Consider the following 16,147-nt stretch of genomic DNA (forward strand, 5'->3'; position numbering starts at 1 on the left):
CAAGTATTATCCCAAGTTTCAAAAAAAGGGAAAAAAAGCAAAGAATCAAATCTTCAACTGTAAGCCAATGAGTTTTACTTTGGTTTCCAGTAAAATTCAGAAAAGACAGTTAGTAAATATCTGGAAATGGAAGCAGTGATCACAAGAAGCCAGCATGGCTTCATCAAGAACAAGCCACAAAAGCCTACCTGATTCTGGTTCTTTTTTTGTTTGTTTTGTTTTGTTTTTGTTTTGCAGGGTTATTACCCTGGCCTATGGAGTGAATGCTACAGGTACAATTTACGAAGATTTTAACAAGACAATGGACAACATTTCATGCTATTCTCACGGCCTAGGGGGAGGATATGTGGGTTCAGAACCGGTTGAACGGCTGGACTTAAAAAGCAGTCATCTATGGTTCAAGGACATCTCAGAAAAGGGTCTCAAGTGACACTTCCCAGGGATCTGTGCTTAGCCCTGTGCTATCATTTCTACATTGACTTGGATAAAGGATGCTTATCAAACCTGCAGCTGACAGAGCTGGAGGGATGTGTAACATGTTGGATAACAGAGTCAGGATCCCCAAATCTCTACAACACTGGGCCAAATCTAATCAAATTAAAGAAGGATGAATGCAAATCTTATACCCAAGCTAAAAAGAAATCAGCTTCACAAAGACAGCATGGGGTTAGGGGGTGGGGATGTCTAGATAACAGTTCAACTGAAAAAGACCTGAAGGTTTAATTGGACTAAAAGCTCAATAAAACTCATTTGTTATGATATGCCAGCCAAAACTGAGTGCATCAACAAGCATACTGTCCAGGACTAGGAAGGTAATATTCTTGTTGTATTCTGCCCTGGTCAGATCATATCTATAACACTGTGTACTGTTGTGGGAATCACATTTTGGAAAGGGCATTGATAAACTAGATGGATGGTGCATAAGGGAGAAAAATCAGGTCAGTGAAGGGTCTCCAAATCAGGTCATATGAGAATGAGTTGAAGAAACTAGACATGTTTATTTAGCCTGGAGAGGAGAAGACTCAGAGGGGATATGATGAGAGCTCTCTTCCAGTATTTGAAAAGCTCTCACAAGGAAGATAGATTACATTACATTTATTCTTCATGGCCCCAGCAGTCAGAATTAGAATCATTGGGGTCAATTTAGGTGTGGTCTAAGGAACAACTTCCAAAGGATCAGAACTATTTAAAGGCAGAAAGAGCTATCTCCAGAGGCAACTTAGCAAGCATTTATTAAGTACTCAAGTACATAAGTGGCAGTGTGTCTATAAAGAAACAGCAGTCATCCTCAAGGAGCTGCCATCCTTCCGGGAAGATACAACATATACATATACACATATATACATATACATATACACACACACATACACATACATATACATATACACATACATATACATATAAATTAGGAGTAATTTCAAGACGGAGAGGGTGCTAATAACTCTGGGCCAGGGAAAGGAATCAGGAAAGGCCTCACAGGGGAGGCAGCAGCTGAGCTAGGGATTTATGAGGCAGAAGGGAGGAAAGAGCACGTTCCAGATGTGGGGGGACATGGACAAAAGTTGGCCTGATGTGTACAGGGAACAGTTTAGCAGGCTAGTTTTACTGAAACAGTATGTGAAGGGGAGCAATAGGAAATAAGATAGAAAAGGCAGGTGGGAGGCAGATTGTAGCGGGCTTTAAAGGCTAGGCTGAGGATTTTGTATTTTATCCTAGAGGCAGTGGGAATCCATTTTAGATCTCTGAGCAGGGGGTGACACAGTCAGCTCCGTGTTTTAGGAAAATCAATTTGGCATCTGCGTTGAGGACAGATTGGAAAGGGGAAAGACGAGAGGCAGGGAAACCAATTAAGAGGCTATTGCAACAGTCCAGGAAAGAAGTGATGAGAGGGTAAGGACTGCGTGAGTGGAAAGATGGAAACATACTAGGGATGTTGTGGAGGCAGAATTAACATGAGCTGGCAGTGGGTTCTGCACACTGGAAGTCTTCAAGCAAAGACTGGATAACTACTCGGTGGTTTTACGGTAGAAGAGATTCTTGCTTATGCACAAATGAAACTAGTAAACGACTCAGATCCCTTCCACGTTGGATTTGCTTATCTATGAGGTGTCAAAACAGGGAAGAGATGATGACTAAATTAATGACTTGTTATCGACTGGGTTCAAAAGGGGGTAAATTTCCATAAGAAAATAAGGAACAGGAGTTAGGAAGCACATTGGCAAACATTTCATTGTGGATCCGTGGCAGAAGACACAAAAGCAAGACCAAAAGGAAGAAAGAGATCACAAATATGGCAGCGTCACATAAGAGAGGAGTGATGGAGGACGCCAGCTACCCAGAGGTCAAATAGAGCTCTCTGCCAAAAGCAGAGAAGCCAATAAACTCTTGCCCTGTTTTCATGAGAAATTCATTCTTCAAAAGATAAAGGAAGAAATGGGGACATCTCTAGATTGGACCCCATTCCAGCCAAGAAGGAACCATTAATTTTAGAGTAAGTTAGACATAGTATAACATGCAATTCAATTGCATTTCATTCAGTAAGTATTTCTTATCCTAGATTGGTGGACAGCAGACTTCAAAGAGTCTAGAGAAAGGGTCAGCAGGATCCCATGGAATACAGTTCTACTAAGGAAATTAGCCTAAGAAGAAAGTAAAGATCTATAGGATGAATTCCAGAAAATAAGAAAAGTGGACAGCAAGGAGCTGGGCCTAGAGTTGGACAGAAGAAAGAGAAAGGACTACATTGCCTTTGAGAAATTACACAGTATTTTTAATGACTCTAAGCTTCTGCTTTAAGCAAAGGCCCATTTTTTTTTTAAACAACAATATTTCTCCCTTGAGATATCATACGGCTGCAAATCATTGAATCGCCTAGTCTCCAAAGAATTAAAGTTGAGGGTCACCCCCCAAAAATGGAGAATTACACGGTGGGCATAAGCATGCTGTAACACATTAGCAACAAAGAAATGCAAAAACCAAGAATATCATCAGAGAGCTGCTGAACCAGGGGGAAAAAAAAAAGATGAGCTCACCACATGACAAGAGCAATGTATAACTTACGTGCTCCACTGGTATCTGTGCAATTTCAAAAGAAAGGAAGGCTCCCCGACTTGTCAGGTAGTCACACACACCCCCCCACCATGGAGGATTTATTCAAAGACTTGGACAAGGACACAGGATAAGACAAAGGTAGGTTGTGACATGCATTACTGGAGGAAGTAGAAACATTGACATCATCCCAGATGTATGGAAGTACCAAACATTCAGATAGCCATGCTTTCTCTTAGCTTTGTTGGAAAATTGATTTGGTGAGGAAGTTCTCTAGGCTCCTAGTTTTTGATGATCTGACTGCACATAGACAGCTTATTCTGAAATGACTTGCTTCTTGGTAACTGGTCTTTTCTTGGCTAAGACATGCCAAATTCCACTTTCTGTAAATAATGAACACTTTCAAGGTCCAGAGTATCACAACTCTTCTTGAAGAAGGAAAATAGGCTGAATTTGGAGAGGATCCGAGTTCAAATTCCAGCCCTGAAATCTTCTCCCTGTGTGACTTAAGGAAATTCATGGAATCTCTCTGCACCTCATTTTCCTCATCTGTAAAATGAGGTCAGACTAAGGTGACATCTTCAATCCATCTAGTTCTAAATCTAGGATCTTATGGTACAAAGGTGTAGCTTCTAGTACCTTTCATTTCTTCATCTCAAACCATAGGTTACATCTTCCTCATCCTACCTTTGCACTTAAGTCACAGAGTATGAAGTACTTTGTAGAAAGTCACCTTCCATCTACGCTGCATATTTCTTATATAAACTAACTTACATAGCTGTTCTTCCCCCATTAAAATACCAGCTCCTTAAGGGAAAGTACAGCTTTTGCTTTTTCTCTTTGTATCCATATAACTTAGCACAGTGTCTAACACATAGTAAGCACTTAATATGTGTTTGTTGATCAATTAATTGATGCTATTTAGAGTAGGAAGAGTTAAGATGGTCTTAAAAGATTTCATTCCTGGACCATTTTTTTGACATGATCACTAAAGAAGGGGAAAGGGGCTCATCCAGTTAGGGGTAATCTTTTTTTTTCTTATTTTGAAATGCTTGCTGGGTCACAATTGCCAAAGGATTCATCACCCAGTGCCCCCCCCCCCAAATCAACAAGCATTTATGAAGTCTTCCTAAGAGCTGAGGATACTAAGAAAAGTAAAAAGAGCCCCTGCCCTCCAGGAGCTCATATTCTAGTCAGGGAGACAACATGTGGGTAATGAGGTACATAGAGAGTAGATGGAAGGTAACCTTGGAGGGGAAGGCACTAGCAACTGGGGCCAACCACCTAAGGATCAGCCACTCCCAGTTTAGCAAAAGGCTGCTTCTCAGGAAACAGAGTGCCAGCAGTACCCTACTCAGAGCCTCTCTAGTTTAGAAGACCTTGCTGGAGCTCTTGCTCCCTTGGCATTACCTCTAAAATCACAAGGTCATACTGCGTGCTCTCTTGGCATCACCTTTAAAATCCCAGGCTAGCCTGGAATAGCCTGGATATCCCATACCCACAAATCCCACACCACAATAAGGTGTTAAAATAAGATTTTTGGAGAGGTAATTTTTTTCCTACACAGGAAATATATCCTGAATGTAACCATTTATGGCTTCCAAAAACTTTGCTTTCCAAGTGCAATGGATGGTGGGGAAGATGGCATCTTGTGGGAAGACTAGCAAGAAGATAAACCCCAACAAAGTGACCAAAAAAAAGGGCAATGGGGAGGAAAATCAGTAAAACATTTTGATTTTAAAGCAATATATTTTAAAAAAATTTTCATAGCCTGTATTTTTAAGTATGGCAATTTTGTGCACTTACTTTCAACTCCATACTAATATACCTTTCTTCTTTTTAAAAAATCTCCCTTTAGGGGAGCAGTCTACATTCTCATCAAAATGACAGATTAAGCCACAAACCAATGTGAAAGATAAGGGAGGAAAGAAGGCCTGTTGGGTAGTGGCCTCAAGCCTCATGGTCCAATAAAAAAGAGAAAGGGGTTTAGAGCCAGAGGAGCTAAGGATGAGTCCCAGCTCTGCCACTTACTAAGTGACTTTAGACATGTCACCTAAATTCTCTGGCCTCAGTTTTCTCATCTCTAAAATGAGGGACTAGATGACCTCCAAGATCCCTTCTAGTTCTAAATCTACGAAACTATAAAACTTGGCTTCTCATCCTGGCTCTGGTACTCATTAGGTATATGACCTTGGCTAAGTCTCTTCCCCATCTCTGAGTTTCCAATTCTTCATTGGTAAAATGAAAGGAACAGACAAAATTACAGAATCAAAGTCTCAAGGGCCCTCAGAGGCCACTTGATCTAGCCCATATTGGAACAAGCAGACAAAGCTGTCATCCAATTTTTGCTCAAAGATTTCTAATGAAGAGGAGAATCTACTACCCCTGAGGCCCTCAAGCAACAGCCGGATGACCTCTAAGGTTCCTTACAGCCTTAATACTACATGATTTGACTCTTCTAATTATATTATTTCTTAAACACAACACAGCGTTCCATGGGGCAAATGTTAGACAACAAATACCCTGCAAAGGTGCCATATGGAAGAATGAGACCATTCTGTTCCCCAAGCTCCCTAAAGGATTTGCACATTGTGCCAGGTATAAATTTGGTCAAGCTCAGGACATATGCATTTTGCCCTTCTGGCTTACGTGTCCTCTTAAACACACTTGCAGCCATCTTGGAGATGTACATACAAGTCATCTGTCATCACAAGAATAGTTTTCTGAGTGGGGTTTCCAAGGGGTAATAGGCTGTGTCTACTGGCCTTGTGGAGCTCAAAAGATTACTAGGAAGTAAAAAGCAAAGGAATGCTGGGGAATTACCTTAAAGGCAATCTGAGACTTGGAAGGTGTGGTTCAAAACAAGAGGACAGCATCTCTCTGAACCAACACAGAGTGGTCAAAGAAAGGCCTCTCATTATACAAAGCTGAGGAAAAGCTGCCTATGTAAAGGCTAAAATCCTAAAGAAATAGTTACAGATGCTAAGGAAAGCTACAAAGTCAAAGGAGCTAGAAGCAATGCTTTTTAGATCAAGTCCCCAACTTGATGCATGAATTCCCTCTATCTCATATTAGATAAGCAATCTCCCAGTCTCTATCGAACAACTCTGATCCCAAGGAACTAACTGGCTGCCTCCCAAAGCGATCCATTTCATTTTCAGATAGCTCTGGTCATAAGGAAATTCTTCTGTATATTGAACTCAAATCTGTCTCTCATTAACTCCTACTGGTCTTACTTCTACTCACTTGAATTCTGTAAAATAAGTTTAACCCCAATTCCATATTACCGAACTCCAAATATGTGAAGTGAGAAATCCTGGACCAAAGTCAAATCTTCTCTAGGTTAAATACACCTGCTTGCCTTTGAGGTGCTGCCTCTGACTTGGTTTGGTGTCCCTGTCACCATCCTCTGGCCACCTGTCAAGTCCCTATTCAAATGCAGTGCCCAGAACTCAATGTGATGTTCTAGGTATGGTCTGGTCAGTGCAGACCACAGCAACACTATCAATTCCTACAACCCAGACACTAGATTTCAATTAATAGTCAACAAATTGTATTTGCTTTGAGGGCTATAGGGTTTCCTAACAAAACAATGGTTTTGCTGAGGCAACTATGAAGTGGGGTTCATCTGTAGATCCGCCACCTAACACAATACCTGGCACATAGTAGGTGGTTAAAATGCATGTTGTTTGGAAAGAACACTGGACTTGAAGGATAAGGAAGAGCTAAGGACTGGACCCAGGATTTCACTGGTATTAGGAACTCTCAGATGAGGACACTCCCTCTACCAATGCAGGCTGGCAGTTTCTCTGCAACTTATAATCTTGGAGAGTAGAGCAGAGAGAGGTGAAGTGATTTGCCTGGGGTCACACAGTCAGGGTGGGTCAGAGGCAAGCCTTGAACTCAGGGCTTCCTGGCTAGCCCCTCTAATCCACTATGCCATGTGACCTCTTAAAGGTTCAAACCCCACATCTACACTAGCTAGGGTATTCTAGACAAGTCACTTTACCTCTGAGCCTGTTTTTTCATCTATAAAATGGGGAAAATTGGCATTTATATATAGTCTCTCATTTTATGCCTTTTAATAACCCTGAGAGGTTAGTACAACTATTATCATCCCCATTTTTAGATAACAAAACTAAGTTCTCAGGGATTAGTGACTTGCTTATGGTAAAACAGCTAATGAGTGTCAGAGCTGGAATCTGAACATAGGTCTTTCTGGCCAAATCCAGCACTCAATCCACTATTCCACGTACCTACCTTAGAGTTGTGAGGAAGGGGAAGGAGAAGGGAATAGGCATTTATGCAGCACCTACTATATACTTTTAGAAATACTATCTCACTTGATTCTCACAACAACCCTCGGAGGTAGGTACTCTTATTATCCTCATTTAACAGTTGAGGAAACTGAGGCAAACAGAGGTTAACTGACTGCCCAGAATCACACAGCTTGTGTCAGTGGCTGGATTTGAATTCAGGTCTACCTGAATCTAGGCCTGGAGCTCTATCCACTATACCACCAGCTGTCTTTTCAAAACTACAAAGTGCGATAAAATTAACATTATATTAATATATTAACAATATATTAAGTTGAATACATTCAACTAAAACTTTAGTCTTTTTTCATATGAACTATTATCTCTTCATGATCCTCCTCTACCCTCCTCCTCACCCCACCTACACCCATCTGTAAATTTGTACTTGCCTTATTGAAAGGATGACCATTAATCCTTATCAGACTCACAGTGTGCTGAAACAAGGTTATCTTTTTGGTCCCTGATACCATTATCCAATGAATTAGCTATCCCTTTCTGGTTCATGTCATTGCAAATGTAATCAGAATGCCATCCATGTTTTCATCCAAGTCTTTAAAAAAAAGTCAAACAGACAAAGCTGAAGAAAAAGCCCTGTGATCCTACCCCTCCTCCTTCCCACCCCCTCACCCAAGACTACCAGACTGACACTAATCTATTAATCAATATTCTGAGCATGATGGCTCACGCATTTAGGAATCCCTTTTAAGAACACTGCCATACAGCTGACATTTTCCCACCTTGCCCACCAAGTTCAACGTTTCAATGAATCAGTGGTCAGTCTCATCTATGTGGTCGCATTCCGTCTTTTCCAACTGACTTGTTCTGGTGCTCCCATAACTCTTCCACAAGATGCTGTCCACCTAATACATTAGGGGTCTTCCTCTAGCTTCCTACTTGGTAGAATACGAAGGCGGCTGGCTGTCAGTTATAGCTCATGCTCATACTTCACACCTACTCATACCCACCATGCACTTCTCTACTGCCCTTTGCCCTCAGCCACAAAGGTATTATATTCAAAATTGAACAAATCAAAATTCAACAAATATTTCAGAAGAACCTGCTGTAGACAAGAAGATGTTATGTGCCTAATGACACAAACAAGAAGATGCAAGTGCTGTCGTTGATGAGCTTGTGAAAGAAATAAAGCAGAACGCAGAGAGTTATAAAGTGCTACTACACATCGAGCCATGGCCAGATTACATCTACGTGGAGGGTAATAAGGGAAGGCTTTGTGAAAGACATGATATTTGAGCTGGGTTTTAAACATATGAGAAGAGTTGTGCTTTAGGAAGGTGAAGCTGGCAACCATGTGGAAAATAGATTTTTCATGAACCCATACTGGCTTCCCTTTCTAAAGGATTACAAACTGCCTATTTATGGAAAAACCCCTAGAATCTTGCCTGGGATCAACTTCAATCTCACCAGTCTATGGTTTATAGAATCCAAACATTTTTGCCCTTTTGGGAAAAGGGGCTATTTGTCTTACCTCCAGCTCTCCCATTCTCTACAATGCCTCAAAGATTATCGACAGCAACCCCACATTTACATGTACAAATTCTTCTGTTAGCCTTTAAAGTGTGTGATCTGGGCCAGAGCCTTGAACTCATTTGGAGCAGCTGGGTGTTTTCTTGTTCTATCATAAACCACCCTGGCTTCTGACTCCCTCTTAATCATTCTGGTCTGTCTTTTCCGGGCTAAAGATTATTCTCTCAACAGAAAAGATAGAAGAAAAATGGGAAACTGAGTAAAATTCTGCTACTATGAGTTAACTTTACACTATTAACCTCAAGCAATAACTCTACTTTTTGTCCCTTCTTTTCTGGTTGTCTCTGGCTTGTGCCTTCCCTTCACTACACTTAAAGGTCCGTGCCATTCTCCTATGTTCTTCCTTAATTAGGGATTTAATGATTTTTGTTTTAGTAAATTGATATAAAGAAGTATCTTTAAATTAGGTGCTTAGTTGGTAGATTTTTATACAAGCTTTAATTTAGAAATTTATGGTTCCACAACTGGAGACTCAGAAAAGAAAGTCATTACTTTGAAACTCAGGAACAGCAACCCCCAATTCACCTACAAACATGATTTTCTATCATCAGCAAGCAGTAGATATTGGCACCACATCAAACCTGCAGCAGCAGCCACCCTTCAGAATAACTAATTCCCAAAGTACTGAAACTACAAAACAAACACTAAGAGATGACACCTTTATTGCAGATCCACTAAGAGCTGAATCTGTATACAAACTTTTCTAGTTCTTGTAAGGTAAAGACTATTGGGATGTGATTATTAAGTGCAAGCACAAGTTGCATTTAATTACATTAGTATAGTTTGCCAACTTTGAGTCCTACTGGTCAGCCCTAGACATAGAGTCAAAGACTACTTACTCATGACAGTGCCACTGTAGCCTGGTATTTATTTAGTACAACATCAGGCAGGTCACAGGCTTTCTGAACACCCTGAGGGCAAAACACAGACCTCTCCTCTTGGGCACCTCCCTGAGAGTGTCAGCTGAACAAAAAAGTAGACAGAGCAAAAGGAAATGTCCATACACTCCAGACCACTACAGCCAATGCTGATCCTTCTACATTTAGTGATAGAGTGGATAAAGCAGTAAACTGAGAGTCAGGAAGACCTAAGTTCAAATCCAGCCTGTGTGACCCTGGACAAGTTACTTAAATCTCTCTCAACCTCAGTTTCCTCATCTGTAAAATGGGAATAATTATAGCACTACCTCCCAAGGTATTATGAGGATAAAATGGAATAACATTTGTAAAACACTTTACAAACCTTAGAGTGATATGTATATATGATACTATGTGTATATATGTATGTACGTATATATGTGTATATATGTATGTACGTATATATGTGTGTGTATATATATATGCTATTATTGAACCCAACCCCTCCTCACCTTACAGAAGAACTGAAGCCCAGGGTTATTAAGTGACTTGCCCAGAATCATACAGCCAATACAGGTCAGAGACAGAATTTGCATTTCCTGACTTTGAGACCAGATCTCTAGCCATCTTAGGGAGCCTAGGTGGTACAGTGAATAGAGTGCTGGGCCTGGGGTCAGGAAGACCTGAGTTCAAATCCAGACCCAGATACTTACTAGATGGGTAACCCTGGGCAAGTCACTTAATCTCTGTCTGCCTCAATTTCACCAGCTGTAAAATGGGGGAAAATAACAGTACCTATCTCTTAGGGCTGTTGCGAGGATCAAATGCGATAATACAACACAATTAGCACAGTGTCAGCCTGGCACATAGTAGATGCTGAATAAACGCTTATTCCCTCCTTCCTAAAGGGGCCAGTTTCAGAACACAATGGCTGAAGAAGGCGTTCGTGTAGATAAAAATTCTTGTTCTTTTCCTCCCTCCAAAATCTCCTGCACTGCTTTTCCTACTGTGCTAACGCTAGTTTTAAGATTTGAATACTTCACAGGCATTACAGATAGGGACCATTTTCTTGGTAAGTGCCAGTGCTATAGTTTTGGAAACCTGGAGAACTTTCCTGCCAGTGCTAGAATTAAAATATTAATCATGTGTAAGAAGTCCTATGCTCCCAACTCCAAAACTGCACATTTTGATCATCCACTGAATGGACAGAGTTCATTTGCAGTCCAGTTAAGACTTTCCACTGCTGTTCATTTGAGTTCTGCATTATTGCCTGGTGTTACCATCTGCCTGGTGAAGTCTAATGACTAAATTAGACACTGTAGGAATATTTGCACATTTCCCAAGTGAGATCATGACATTCAAAAAGATGGCAAGACTGCTGAAGCTGATCAAGGAATACAGATTCCAAGCACGTAAATAACATATGCTTCACCAACTCTGGTGTAATGGAGAAAGCACTGGATATGGAGTCAGGGGACCCAAGTTAGAATTCTGACTGATACTTACTTGCCTAAGGTCACACGGCTAATCACAACTTTTCTGGCCCTGCTGCCTCTTCGGTAAAATAAAGGGATTGGTCTAGATCTCTAAGATCCTTTTCCAGTTAATAATCCAATGATCTCCCTGGCAATCAGTTCAAATATATGCTTAGCTTTGCAAACCTTAAAGCACTATAGAAATGCTAGCTATTATTATGATTATTCCATACAGGGTGTTTACAAAGTCTCAGTGCCGTTTTAGGCTATGAAAGCATAAAGCTTCACTAAGATTTTGGAGACACCCTGTAGTAGCAGAAAGAAATAATGGACTAGGGGCAGGGAGAATCAGTTTCTAAGCCCAGCTCTGCCACAAACTAAGTTTCTCTCCTCAGACTCAGTTTCCTCAGCTATAAAGCAAATAAGTCAAACTAGATAAACTCAATTAATAATAATAATAATAATAATAATAATAATAATAATAAACCCTTCCACATCTAACCTTCCATGAGTCTATAAGATAAAATATGAGATCATAGCAAGCCTCCCACCTCAACCCTCCAGTTTCGATGAACTTGACATGCATACCTTGTGGTATGCCTGGTGGGACATTAGGGCTTCTTAAACCATCAGGTTCACCATTTGATCAAATTGTTTCTCAGTCACTGTACCCAATATGCCACAATGCCAATCTGTTGCATACTGTTACTTGCTCCAAAATATGAGTGTTGTTTTAATTATTCAAATACATTCACTGACTAAAGGGGAGAGTAGGTAAGCAGTTGGAGATTATACTACTTATTATAGTGGGTTACTAAATCTTGAAAAACAATCCTGAAAGTTCAACTTTATTTAAAAAAACAAACAAACAAAAACAAAGCCCTTATTGTAGGATATTACTCTAGAGTTACCAGGTAGTTCTTGCTGTCCTGGACAATTAGAGATGGATTGGTATGTCCTTTCATGTGTATGTAGATTCAAACCATCCTGGCAAATGCATAGTTTATCTAAAGTTTATCTTCAACTTGGCTCAACCATTAGCACTAGTTAAAAAAACAAAATTCCCAAGTCACTATACAAGCACCAATTTTGCATATTAAAAGAATAGCACACGTTGACTGACACCCCTGGACAAGTTTTGCCTGCTGCAGACCTACTTAGCTGCTGTCGTCATACTTGGTAATGACAATGGCGCTACCTCACTTGTACAGACAAGCAGTAATATACATCAGCACCAAAGGTTCTTGTCTGTACCACTAGACAGAAATAACCACCAAGACCTGAAATGAGTGGCTCCTTTGAAACTACCAACCCCACCCTAAGCTGGAGGCACAGCCTGAACCTGATTAATTCAGACCTCTAAGTCTAAGGGGGTGGTGTCGGATGGAGGGGTCTTATCAATTTCTCACATCCACTGACATACATCCTTGGGAGGGAAGGAGTGGGGGGAGGGGTTGGCCACTGGCCACAATACATAAGCTCCTAGAGAACAAGGCTTATGTTTTTTTATAGCACCCAACATACTGTCACGTACCTAAGTACACAAGACTATTGATGACTGGAAGCACATACAACATTGTGCAAACTGGACTCTAGATCACTGTGAAACACTGGAGGTTATTTTCCATAATTCAACGCTTCTTTCCTTCTTTCTGAAATCTCCACAGAACACTTCAAAATGTACTTAAGTAAACTGAATTTCTATTGTAGTCTCCTTCCTGCTTAAGTGAATTTTCATTCTCCTTTTCTTCAGACAGGACTTTTTATTCAATGTTTCCCCAAGTACAAAAGTAGATGGAATCATACCACATCATTGCATTCAAGGATTATAAAATAGCACGACTGCCCTTCTAGAACCATGTGAACACATCCACAGTGGACAAAAGCGGGGCTCAGTCTAGTTCATTGTTCAATTCCACTTACATCCATATTGAAATCCCAGAAAATGGAGAGGTAGCAGGAAAGAAACAAAATCTGGAAGTGTAATCTTAGTAGATACTGTCAAATGATATTGGTAAAGGCATTTCTTGTATGAAGTGGTCCTACTCCACTTTTCCTTTTGAAATTCAAGTTTTATTCTGTTTTGAAAATTCACTGAGAGAGTGTGTGTGTGTGTGTGTGTGTGTGTGTGTGTGTGTGTGTGTGTGTAAAGTCGGAAAGTGTGTCCTCTGCTTTGGAGCAATGGAACTTACATGCTAAATCAATTTTAACAAAATTCATTTGGTAGCTCAGGAACTAGAGTTAATTTTTGCAGCCCCATGACTTTGTAGAACCATAACTGACTCCAATATATCACAGACATCAAAGACCATAGAAAAGTTACAAATAAAGTGACTCAGTTCGGCTACATTACAGAATTTTCCTTAAAATGGTCTTTTAAAAGATGCATTCTTTTTTTAAAATGAAATTGGTTCAATAAAGGCTTTGTACTTGGGATTTAAATTTCTAGAATTAAATACATTAAAATTTATAAAGAAATGATATTTAATCTGTTTATTCAAGTGTCAGCTTGGATGTTGTTGCATGTGAACTGATGCCCAAAGATGACTAAAAGTCTGAGAGCAAATGGAAACAGACCACAGAAAAGTCATGCAAAATGAAACACACATTTTAAATATCAAAGCCAAATAAAACAAACAATAAGTTTGTAATTTCCATGACCTTTATTGGGATTTCTACTTTACATATGAATTTAACATTTGTTCATATTTATGCAGAAGTTTTCCATCATTTACTTAAGCCCTCAAAGCCCTGAAATGAAAAAGGGCAATATTAAAAGGACACCAATTCACATATTTTTAATTGAGGGAAGGAAAGGGGGGGGAGGGAGGAAGAGGAAGGGGGTCACCTGGCTTAGCCAGAGAAAGGTATGACTTCAACTGAATGGTGTTCTATAGCCTCTTCTTGGCAGCTGAATGCTAAATATAAAAATCAACTATCCCCTTTCTTGTTCTGCCCTTCTGTGGTCTTGACATTTGTCGAACACTAATGTCAGAAACAAAAAGTCTTTTGAAATTTATACAAAGTCCCACGTCACCCATCAACCCTCTCCCCGACAAAAGTAGGAACAGTCCGTCCGTCCCCCCCCATCCTCTGCCCTTCCCACAAAGTAGGAATAGTCCCATGTCCCCCTTCAGTTCTCTGCCTCCTCCCAACAAAGTAGGAATAGTCAGTCCCATGCCCGCCTTCCAAAGTAGAAATTAACTTATTCATTGGTCGAAGACACCAATAACAAGGAAACATCCCAGGAGTGTAAAATAAGTGAAAGTATATAAAAAAAAAAGCCACACAAAAGTTTTTAAAATCCCTACACATATACCGTAGGCGATCCGCCTGAGAATGTTGAGATAATTTTCAAGTCACGAAGCATAGCATTTTTTTCTAAGTGAAATGCTCACTTTTCGAATGAAGGATCGACGGACAGGGAAATTAAGAGAAACGTGGATTCCTTCATTCCATGCACTTGAGAGACAAGAGGGGAGCAGGGTCCCGGTGACATTAAGGAGAAAGAAATAATGACAGACACGCAGGAGACGTGTTGATCCCAAATCAGTCCCCGGGCAGCCCAGGGGAGCTCGGGGGGGGCGGGGGGAAGGTAGAAAGCTTTCAGCCAAGTTGGCAGCTGGGGGGCCCAACGCCACCGGCGGCAGAGCTGAAGCGGCCGGAGGAGCGACGGTTCTCCCTACACATACAATGAATGGGCGATCAGCTCGCCATGTGCGGAGGGCATGGGCGCCCGGTGGGGTCCAGCGGGGTGGCAGGTGGCGAAGTAAGGAGGGGACAGGTGGGGGAAGCCGGGGCGCCGCCGGAGGGGGTCAGGGGAAGGGGCGATGCGCCGGGAGGGGAGAGGGGGAGCAGCTCCCCGCTAGCGGGCCGGGGTGGCAGCGGCCGGCGCCCCGGGGCGGGGGGCACAGAGGGGCCGGGCCGGCCGGGGGCGGTACTCACTAGGGCTCGTTGGTGAAGCGGGGGGCCCGGGGCTGCTGGTAGCCGTTCAGGTGACAGTAGAGCACGTCGAAGCAGAAGCAGCACATCTCGGGCGACACGACCATCTTCCGGGCGCCGCCGCCGCCGCCGCCACCGCCACCGGGCGCGGGGGCCGCCAGTGGCTGCGGCGGCGGCGGCGGGGCAGCCGCGGGGGGGCGGCGGCGGCGGGGAGCAGGCTCCCCCCGCCGCAGCCCGAGGGCGCCGACAAGGGAATCCCCCCCACGCTGCCGCCGCCGCTCGCGAGCCCGTTGAGCCGGGCGCCTGCGCCCCCCAGCCCGAGCTCCCTGGCCCGGCCCTGGCCCTCGCTGCTGCCGCCGCCGCCACCGCCGCACGGGGGGTGCGGGCCGGCCGTGCAAGACGAAGAAGACGAGGAGGCGGCCGCCGAGCCGGACGGGGGCGAGCTGGACAGTTTCTGCTTCTTCACCCCGCAGCAGCCCGCCGCCATCTTGGAACAGCCTCCCCCCGCGCGCCGCTTCTTACCCATCGTGCGCAGCCCCGGCGCGGGGGGGCGCGCACGCTAGGCACCGCGCGCGCGCGCTCCCTCCCGCCCTCCAGCCAGCCGGCCGGCCGGCCCCGCGGGAACGGAGCGCGCCGCCGCCGCCGCCGCCGCCAATGCTTCCCCAGTCTGGGCTTCCCCTCCCACTCGGGCTCGGGCCCTAGCTCCCACTCGCAATGTGGGGCTCACTCAGTGCTCACACCTTCCTTTCCCCCGGGTCCGCCTCCGCCTTCAGAGCCCACTTCATCACCTCCCCCTAGAAGTCATGATCCTCGTTCCAGAGCCGGAGTGGCGGGAGGGCCTCAGAGGTCAGCTAGTCTAATCCCCTCATTTTACAGATGGGGAAACTGAGGCCCAGGGAGGGCAAGGGACTTGCCCAAGGTCACGAAGGTAATAAGTAAAGGAGCTGGGATTTGAACCCAGGCC

The 16,147-nt window shown here is 43.1% G+C and overlaps 1 protein-coding gene across 1 annotated transcript in view; it reads right to left on the minus strand.

Annotated features, from left to right (window-relative positions):
• AMMECR1 (AMMECR nuclear protein 1) overlaps positions 1 to 15,709 on the minus strand; it is a 150,933-nt gene extending 135,224 nt beyond the window's left edge. Inside the window, 2 exon segments of the mRNA XM_078147723.1 lie at positions 15,187 to 15,373; positions 15,376 to 15,709. Of these exon segments, the coding sequence (XP_078003849.1) occupies positions 15,187 to 15,373; positions 15,376 to 15,709 (521 nt within the window).
• Between the last annotated feature and the right edge of the window lie 438 nt (positions 15,710 to 16,147).

The sequence above is a fragment of the Phascolarctos cinereus genome, unplaced genomic scaffold, assembly GCF_003287225.1.
Source record: "Phascolarctos cinereus isolate Bilbo 61053 unplaced genomic scaffold, phaCin_HiC Scaffold_8;HRSCAF=390, whole genome shotgun sequence".
Taxonomy (NCBI): Eukaryota; Metazoa; Chordata; class Mammalia; order Diprotodontia; family Phascolarctidae; genus Phascolarctos; species Phascolarctos cinereus.